Source organism: Quercus lobata, chromosome 3, assembly GCF_001633185.2.
Source record: "Quercus lobata isolate SW786 chromosome 3, ValleyOak3.0 Primary Assembly, whole genome shotgun sequence".
Taxonomy (NCBI): Eukaryota; Viridiplantae; Streptophyta; class Magnoliopsida; order Fagales; family Fagaceae; genus Quercus; species Quercus lobata.
Window position 1 is genome coordinate 39,477,676 of NC_044906.1, and position 10,647 is coordinate 39,488,322.

General features: G+C 31.2%; 1 protein-coding gene across 1 annotated transcript; it reads left to right on the plus strand.

Annotated features, from left to right (window-relative positions):
* The first annotated feature begins 2,262 nt into the window (after positions 1–2,262).
* LOC115982098 (D-galacturonate reductase-like) lies at positions 2,263–7,734 on the plus strand. The gene is made up of 4 exons (XM_031104613.1): positions 2,263–2,687; positions 2,832–3,075; positions 6,741–6,920; positions 7,328–7,734. The coding sequence occupies exons 1-4, from the start codon at positions 2,368–2,370 to the stop codon at positions 7,538–7,540; spliced, it is 957 nt and encodes a 318-aa protein (XP_030960473.1). The 5' UTR covers positions 2,263–2,367; the 3' UTR covers positions 7,541–7,734.
* The last annotated feature ends 2,913 nt before the right edge of the window (positions 7,735–10,647 follow it).

A 10,647-nucleotide genomic window follows, 5' to 3' on the forward strand; every position in this document is an offset into this window, starting at 1 on the left:
TATAGTGAATGCATATTGTGTAAGATTAAGTTTTTATAAATCAATAAAATCATATATAAGTCCAAAATTAATTGAATGGAATATGGTAAATAACTATGCAACTAATATAAAAGGAGATGCCTAAAAAATATAAAGGGAGTTTGCATAATTAAATCTCAAGTGCATATTTAAATGAAAAACCTTGACTTCAATAAATAAATAAAAAATAATTGAAAGCATATTTAAGTGGTAACCTCAACGTAATAGTTAAGAATTATGAACAACCCAAATTACTAAACATTAAAAAATAAAAGTATATAAACTAACAAATTAATTGAATTTTTGTCTTTGAAAATGAGGTCAGAGGCACCAAATTTCACCCTATCGAAACAAAATGTGTAAATATAAACTTCAAGAATTTTTTTTGAGAAAAACTCAATACCAAGAGTATTGTTTGATCGATTGCTTTGAAACCTCAAGGAAATTCCATAAAAAAAAATTAAACAAATAACAAATAACCCTAAAAAGTGATAGGTACTTGGACGTTTAAAATATTAATAAAAAAATCATGAATCTAGCCTTATTATTTATAGTGTCCTAGAACTTTAAAGATGAGAGCTAGTCGTGGTATAATAAAACTATTATCCATAATCATTCCTATATATATCCGGCCTACAAATAAAATTAAACTTCAACCAAAAAACAAAAGTTGATAAGAAGTTGTTTCTATTTAAAGCAATAATTTTAAGTTGTGGAGAAGTTGGTATAAGCAAAAAAAGAAGAAATTTAAATTAAAATCCAATACCATAAAAATCAAGTTGTTAACGTTAATTACAATTTTTTATTTTCTTTTATACCATAAAAATCATGTTGTTAATTAACGTTATTAGCTTCTTCTTCTTCTTCTTTTTTTTCTTTTTTTTTTGGTTATTCAAAAATTTGATATTTATCCAAAAAAATTAAATTAAAAAAATATTTGAAAAAAAAGTAGATTACAAATTTATTATCAATAACTCCCCTTGTGTATATCCTCAATGAAAGTTGTGATGAAGTTGATATAAGCAAAAAGAATAAGGAATTTATTTAAAATCAAATATCATAAAAATGAAGCTGTTAACGTTAATTATAATTTTTTTTTCCTTTATAATGTAAAAATCATGTTGTTATTCGCCTTTTCTTTTAAATCCAAAAATTTGATATTTATCTAATAAAATAAATTAAAACAAAATATATTTGAAAAAAAGTAGATAACGAATTAATATCCAGATCAGATGGATTAGATGAAAATTTTGGATTATAATACACTACATGTAAAAAATAAAGATTAGATGGATTAGATGAAAATTTTGGATTGTAATCAAATTATAATTTTTATCAACTTAGAAATTATAGGAGAAAAAAAATTATATATATTTTTCTAAAAACATTTCTGTAATTTGGTGAAATCACTTGATACAATCACGGCTTAGAAACCCAACTTTTATTATATAGTATATGATATGATTTGCCCATAATTTATAAAATCAAATAAAATTCATTTTTGTTGCCTCGGTTTATATCCAACATTTCTCTAACTTAACTAATTATTATTTTCAAGTAAACGATAACTACAAGGGAAAATTTCAATTCCCTATTATGCAGCAATGTCCTCATTTTACTTTTTCCTAATGAGCACTTTACCTCTATTCTTAATATTTTTCATTAAATCAAAATAAAATAAAAAAGTTTTCGACACTTTTTTGATGAAAAATAATTACAAATATGGTAAATACTAAATTTATTGTTACAAAAAAAGATAAGAGGGAATGATGGACATTATTACCCTTTAAATCAAATAGAATACATTGCAAATGACTTTGCCAGTCTCCACCTTTCTCCTAGGCCCAAAACTAGGGGGGTAAAGATAGGATTTAGTAATCCTGTATATTTGACTCATTAGAATTATGACATTTGTTCACTTTTGACCATATCTTACAATTTTGTCGGGTCAGCGCATAGGAGCACCTCACCCAAGGCCATGTATTCTAGGTTTTATTTTTTATTTTTGTTATACATTTTGCTGTTCCAGGTATATGATTTTTTTCTTCCTAAAAAAAAAAGTTTATGGTTTAAAAAAAAAAAATCAAAATAAGGTTGGTAAATGGTATTATGGTAATTGCGTTTAAAGATGAGCTGTCATTGTCTAATTAAATTATTCTGTTACCACATTGCAGGAGAAATTATTGCAGGCGATCTGATTCCACCTGGCGAGCATGAAATTACTGTATTTATAGCTACTTCCTCAGATGTCAGTTTTGCCTAAGTTTAGTGTAGTCTGTCCAAAACAAGTCTGTCCTAGATAGAGCAAAGCAATCACAATTTGCCAAGAATTTGCAAAAGATTTTAGCAATGGCTGCAAATGTCCCAAAGGTTACAATAAGCAATGGCAGCCAAACTATGCCACTGCCAGTAATTGGGCTGGGTACAGCAACACAACCCCAAGTGGCAGAGACTACAAAATCTGCCGTTCTTGATGCAATCGGAATCGGTTATCGCCACTTTGACACAGCCTTTATATATGGGTCGGAGCAACCACTTGGAGAAGCAATTGCTGAGGCCATCAAAACAGGCCTTATCAAATCCAGAGATGAACTCTTCATCACTTCCAAGCTATGGTGCACCTTTGCCAGTCCAGAACTTGTCTTGCCCGCAATTAAGACAAGTCTCAAGTACATATAACTTGAACCTATTACATCTGTTCCATGATAACACGTAGAGAAATCATTTTTCAAACACACACATGCACATATGTGTTTCCTTATAGTTAAATTATTTATTGCTTTTTAAAGTTATTTGTGATGGTTTGCATGTAGGAATCTTCAACTGGACTATCTTGATCTTTTTTTGGTTCACTGGCCATTGAAGATTAGTGGGGAGGTAAAACGACTCCCAATTCCTAAAGAAACTATATTTCCCATTGATATCAAGGCAGTTTGGGAAGTTATGGAAGAGTGTCAAAATCTTGGCCTAACCAAAGCCATTGGTGTAAGCAACTTCTCGACCAGGAGGCTTGATGAACTCCTTTCCTTTGCCAAAATCCCTCCATCAGTCAACCAAGTAAGTCTAAATAATTTCAATTTTTCTTCTCAAACAATTAAAAAAGTTTAATTAACTCCATGATTTTCGATACCAATAATGACTAAGAACCTTCACCAATAATTAAAAATAAAAAAGAAAAAGAATGCCTTCACCTTTATGAAGTTGAGAGGTATAATTAGATTAGACTAACAAACAACTGTGTGTAATAACCATCTAACCAATAGCTTCGTTTTTTATCTTGTTTTATTGGATAAGCATTGTGTGGCCTTAACATGAGTTGACGTCAATAATCCGCTTCTTAATAAGCTTCTTAATAAGTTAATTATTCTAATTAGAGTGAGGCTTATCCAATAAATGGGTTGTTGAGATTTAAGAGCTTTTTTTTATTAAGAAATAAAATAAATAGATATAATAAATGCAGATAAATTCTCTTAGACTATGCACTCATGTCTAGAGAAATATGACTTATGAATAAGGATGGCAATGGAGCAAGGTAGGGAAGAAGGATGGGATCTTCGCCCCCACCCACAAGCTTCTTAATAAGTTAATTATTCTAATTAGAGTGAGGCTTATCCAATAAATGGGTTGTTGAGATTTAAGAGCTTTTTTTGATTAAGAAATAGAATAAATAGATATAATAAATGCATATAAATTCCCATAGACTATGCACTCATATCTAGAGAAATGTGACTTATGAATAGGGATGGTAATGGGGCGGAACGGGGCTGAAGGATGGGATCTTCGTCCCTACCTACATGGTTTTGTCTTCCTCCATCCTCGCCCCTTGGAGCCCCACTCAACCTTGCCCCATCCCGCAAAACTCTAGTTTTTGTTTATTTGTCCCAAGTTATTAAAAAAAAATTGATAAACCTATTTTATTAATAAAAATATACTTGAAATTACAAATAAATTTATTCCATCAAATCAAAATAATTTTTAGCAAATACTGAATAATATTATCCAATTGTTTAACAAGACACTATCATAATAAAAACAAAAATCTCATAGTACAAAATCAATGATTCAATGGTATATAAATTTGTTTCTAATAAATACAAAAGAAAACGTTGAAATTGGTACCTTATTTCCAACATTGCTAGAGAGAAAGAGAAAAAAAAAATGTAGAGAACCACATTAGGTAGAATATAATAAGTTGATTATATGTTTGTTTAAATTTTAGAGTTTTAGGGTATGAAAAATTTACAATTTAACCCTATCAACGCGAGGCAGGTGGGTCTAAAAAGTCTAAACTCATCCACGCCCCACCCCGCCCCGTGGTGCAAAGCTAAAATCTCCCCCCATCCCTACCCCACCACCTTTGTGGGGCAGGGAAAACCCACACAGAGAGGGACGGGTCAAGCGAGGTGGGGTAAAATTGTCATCCCTACTTATGAAAGATGTTATAAGTGGTACGCTCTTGTGCATACATAAATTTATTCTTATAGAACAATAACATACTACTAAAAAAAAAAAAAAATACTTGAGTTATTCTAAAATAGGTATTTAGCTCACTAGAACTGTGGTGATAAATTTTCATTTAGAGTAAAATTAGCTTAATAATTTTAATATATTTATTATAGTGTAGTGGCTAGTGAGGACTATACATACATATATATATATATATATAGTTGTTAAATCAAACCAGTCTACTATAATAGTGTAATCTAATGAACTGTTACCTAAGATGAACTATTTGTTTAATTTGAAGGATTAATATCCTAGAGTAAAAAATAAATAAATAAATTTATATATATAGTCAAGGTCAAATTATAACTAGTGTCCATTTGGCAAAAAGTCTTAGAAAAAACTATGTTTTGTTGCCAAACGGATACCTAGTGTAACACTGTCTTACTAAGTTATTATACCACTCTATATTAAACACGTATTTTGGCAAATCAATCATTGAATTACATTTTTTTTAATTATAATCTTCATGCTTGTAAAATATCAAAAAATTAGATATTAATAATTATCTCATCATAAAATATTTAAATTTCAAGTATTTTAACTTTAAAATTTTACACAAAACATGAGTTTAATATATATATATATATATAATCTTATTGATACAAACTTTGGTACACATGTTAAGAATAAAGAGAATATGTAAACCAACATTAAAATTTCAAAAAATATTATTCTAATAAAAAATAATGGGATTGTGTATCTCTCTCTCTCTCTCAACAATTTTTATAATTGTCCACAACCCTCAAATAAAATATTAAAATATTAAACTAAATTGATTTTATCACCTCAATCAAAAAGTCAAAAATATATATATATATATATATATATATATATATATATATATCCACAGTTTTTTTACACTACATTTGGGAGACTAAGATTACACACACGCCCACCTACACACGTGCCACTTTTTTACCAAAAGTCACAATTTTCAAGATAGAAATCATGAAAAATTGCATATGTATGTAAGTGTACCGTAGGTGTAAGATACATTTTCCAAAACAAAATAATTCATTTTTCTTTTAGACATTACTTTTGTTGGTTGAGAGTTGAGACCAATGGTCAAGCCCATCTTTAGATTATATTACTAAAGTTTCAATTTCCAACTACCATCTTAAGAATATCCACGGATAAGTATTTGTTAGATAATTTGATAATTTATATTGAAAGAGAAATTAATGAAAATTTTATTACAAATTTGATACATCATTAGCTATGGTTTTGATTGAAAAATCTAGTTTTTGTATTTCATTTCCCTTTACATATTTTACGAGATTATATTTCCTTTTGTATATACATTATAACTCACTAATAATTGAGCAAAGATTTGTAAATAGTGTCTAATTTCTTTTGTCTAATCTAAGACAATGTTTATTAAGATTGATAAACATTAAATGTCATAAATATATTCTTTATAAAATATTTTATTTTACATCTTGAGTTAATTTTATAATTTTCTTTTATATTGCTTTATTTAATCTCTAATATATATACTAATAAAGTGGAAAAAAGGAAAAATATAATCATCATATTTAGTTATAATAGTCATATTCGGTGATGTGTGTCTATATATATATATTCCTCTTGAGCCTTGGTGCAATTATAACTATTTTCCACTGAAGCGAGATGTTGGAGATTTAAGTTCAAGAATCAATTTCTCAAGAAAAGAAAAAAAAAAACAAGAGGAGCAATGCCTATAATACAGCAATACAAATTACCTCTCTTAAACCCAGCAGAAGCAAAAACTTTGTCCATTGAATACAATCTTATATTTATTTACTTTTTATTTTTATAAAAATATATTTTTTATTTTTTGATTAATCAAGCAGTTCAACCTATGACAAATCAGTTGATAAGTGATTCAATTACCCAAGTCCTAGATAGAGTTAATGTATAATGAGTATAAATTCATCAAGAATTTTGTAGCTCAACTCACACTTTCTATTGTTTCCAATGCAAATGTCCACAATTCAAATCTCTCATTTTCCAACTATCAAACTATTTAAAATAAAATAACCCAACAGCCATGATTTCACATTATAAAAGGAGGATGTGTAAAAAAGAAAAAACTGATAATACAACAATGAAACGCAGGGATTGGAGTATTAATTCCTTAATAAAATCAAAATTAAAGAAGCAAAAAACTATATAGTGTTCTATCTAGATAGCTAAGCTAGCTAGTAACAAATGCTATCTTGTGGTTCAAATGAAAGGTGGAGATGAATCCACTTTGGCAGCAAAAGGATCTGAGGGAGTTTTGCAAGGCAAAGGGTATTCATATTACTGCCTACTCGCCACTGGGTTCGAGAGGCGCAAAATGGGGAGACAGCGAAAGCCTTGAGTACAAAGTGCTAGAAGAGATTGCCAAGGCTAAAGGGAAAACTGCTGCCCAGGTTTATTTTCTCTACTACTTTTATTTATTTCTACTTAAATCGAAATAATTGTAAGGATACATATGAATGAGTAGTTGGTAATTAGACTCTTCAGACTTTGAGAGTAATTCTATAACCACTTCTTCTAAACGGAAATATTCAATATTTTGAGGTAATGTTCTCTCTTCTCATATGAATGATGAATCCTATTATGAACTTAATTAATAGGATCCACTATTATATGAAAGCAAGAAACATTCTATCTGAAATACCAAATATTTATTCATCTCAAACTGTGTAGAATCGAGAACAGACTTGCTTTATGACACATTGTCCTTAAACGAGTTTGTAAACCTATAGGGTAATTTGGTTTATTAGCCCAATATTGACGCTGCAATACTCTTGGGTAATTGGCATATGCATTGTAGGTTTCTCTAAGATGGGTGTATGAGCAAGGGGTGAGTTTTGTACCAAAGAGCTTCAACAAGGATAGGTTGAAGCAGAACCTTGATATCTTCGATTGGTCACTAACAGAGGAGGAGCTAAACAAGATCAGTAAGCTTCCACAGCGCAGAGGGATTCTCCCTAGCATGATGATGGAACCGAGTGACCTAGTGAGGGAGATTGAAGCAGAAATATAATTTGTTGTAATAATAATAATAAAAATAATAATAATAATAATAATCTCTTGTATGATAGACAAAGGACCTTAGGCATGCCAAAAGTAAACGAGTCATTTGTCTTTCATTCGAGCTATGGATTTTACTACTTATGGGATAAGGCTATTTATATATGAAAGGGGATAATAAAAAAACAACCAATTCTTACAACTGTCCATGTATTTGTGTCTAATTATCCAAAGCTTTGACTAAGACAAATGATAAGCTAGACATTCTTTAGTTCTCCGATTTCTTAGAAGACAAAATTATATACCGCTATTCAACATGTTCTCACATGGATACATGAGTTAGAAAATAAACACGAATGCGACTACTTTTGACATTAATGTGATTTCGTTTTGGGTAAAACTTATAGATATAGTACCTTGAGTATTAGCATCCAGGGATGCAATGAAGTGTCTATTTTGCATTCTCAAAATTTACTTTATCTATTTATCATCTCATTTTACAACTCACCAAACATCTCAGTTTCTATTTTTACATACAACTCATTAAAATAATATAAACTATACCAACAAATAATATTTAAAAAAAATTAGTTTCTCTCTCTTATCTTTCATCTATATTTCCTCTCTACCTTTTGTCTCTCCTTCCTCATTAAAATAATATTTTTTTACATCTTTGTGAATAGTTGGTTTTCATATATGAGAACCAACTACTCTTAGAGAGAGAAAAAAAAAAAAAAAATCTATTCATAGTTGGTATAAATAAATAGATACCCACCCCCGGATGTGGGTGGATTTTGACTTGTGAGTTGCTAAAATAGCAACTGAAAATCCCCAATGCTAGTGCTTATGTGTTACACCTTGAGTTCCATACTTAAATTTTAGCCACATGGCTAATTAATTAAGTGAGCAAACACTGTTAAACCCATTTGTTAGGTTGAGAAAAAACCTTTTGTTTTTTGGGTGAAGCAACTTCCAGTTTGAGAAAACACTGCCACTCGATGGTGTTCTTGGAGCCCTAAATCTCTTAAAGCTCACAGACTTTGCAATGACTATGTCGTCAACTAGTTTGTTGCTTTTTTTTTGGGGGGGGGGGGAGATACTCTATTATAAATCCAATTAAAACAAGAAGTATTTGATAAACAAACATACCTAGTTTTTATCCTCCAAAAATGCTCTAAAATCAAAGTAGTCACAATTGTAGCTTAATTAATGGGGCTCTTTTAGGTGTCATTGTTAATGGTTTGGCAAGAAAGCTATAGGCATCTGTGTGGGTTCTTTTTTTTGTAAAACAGCACATAGGCCCAAGTTAAAGAGCAAGGATCCTAGGCTTGATGCTTTATGCTTTAAGGGACTAAACTTGGTTCACCGCAGCTAAATTGGGCTGATTTCAAATCAAGTGGTGCACAAAGCATGGATCCTAAAACACATGCATACTAACATACAACAAGCATATACGTATTGAACAGAAAGGAACAGTAAAGAACGAAATAAAGAAGAAAAAAGAAAGGAAAAATAATGTAAGAGGTGTTAGGGGTCCTTAAAATAACGTGAAATACTTCATTATTTTCTTAATTTTTATGATACATCACACTCACTAGGACGGGTTACAAGGTTCAAATAAGTTCAAAAATCATAGACTTTGATAGCTCTTCAGGCCTATAAGAATTATGAAGTTTGAATCCCCTTGAATCCAAATGTGTTCTCTAGTGGCAATTTGAGGATCCCGGACGTTGTTTTTCCCTATCTTTCTCTCCTTTTTTGAATTCTGGTAGAGTTTTCTCAAGTATTTTTACTCCCCTTCACTGTTGCTGAATCCCTTCATTGTTGGCTGCTTACCCTTTTTTTAGTGTCATCTTAAGGTTTATAGGATACCATTGATTCCCTCCATTTGCTCCCCTGGGTACCAGAACCAATGTTGTGTCAGCAACATTGGTGGCTGGTCCCTTCCTCATTCTTCGTTATTTTCTTCTTTTAAAATTCCTTCTTCAAAAGCCTCTAACTAACTTTCCCATTCTAAGGGGTCCTAGAAGGCTGACCTTTGTTCTTTCTGTTAGGACATATGTGTTTCACTTGTTAAGAACATATGTCACTATTTTATGTAATTGGCTTATCCTTTGACAAAACGCACTTTACTTGTATTTGGGTAGATTTAGGATGTGTTTAAATACTTTAAGAAACTATGTTTCAAGATCAAGTGTTGAAGCTTTCAAGTCTGTTCAAGAAAACAAGCTGATAGTGCAAATTCATTAAAACTCGACAGCTGCATCTATCAAGTTTAAGAAAGCTGTTTAAGCCCCGTGTGCTCGACAGCTGCTCGACACCTCCTATCTGTCGAGGTTTAAGAATTTCAGAATTCTGATATGATTTTCTTGAGATCCATGAATATGTTTTTGGGCTTTCTTTTCTCCTAACCCTAGACATATAAAATGATTGTTTTAAGGGCCGTCAAATAGTTCACAAGTTGAACCAGCATTGAGCAAACTCTGTTCAAGCAAATTGTGACCGGAGACGAAGTTCTTGCCCTAGTTCATCTCTTTCTCTTGAAGAAGTTGCTGTGTATGTGTACCGTAAGGTTTTGTAACCAAGCATCTTCTTGATATTCATCGTGTGGATGAATTGAAGAACTTTGCAACCAACAACCTTCTTAGTTGGTGATTGAAGTTGCGTACTGGGATCCACGCAATTGGTTAGTCACGTACTTGGGAGTCGTGCATTTGAAAAGGGGAACTGTCACTACAGAACAAGTGCAATTGGGTATTGGAGTAAGGGTTCAACTATAGGTTGGTAAGGTACTTGGGAAAATTTAGGAGATAGTATATAAAGCTTTATTATTTAAGTGGTTAGCCAAACTTTACACCAAGCCAACTAAAACTTTTTCGTCTATTTAGCACATTTCTACAACTTCACCAACATAAACACGCACACACGCGCGCGCACACACACACACACACACACACACACACACATATATATATACAACTTCAAGGTCAGTAGAAGCTTCGATAAATTAAAGGGGGAGAGATTACAAACAATGTCATGTAGTAAGGAATTGGTCCCCAAGGCCTAAAAGGATTTTTATATACTTGGGAGATTCAAACTCGAGTTCTCCATGTAGAGAGA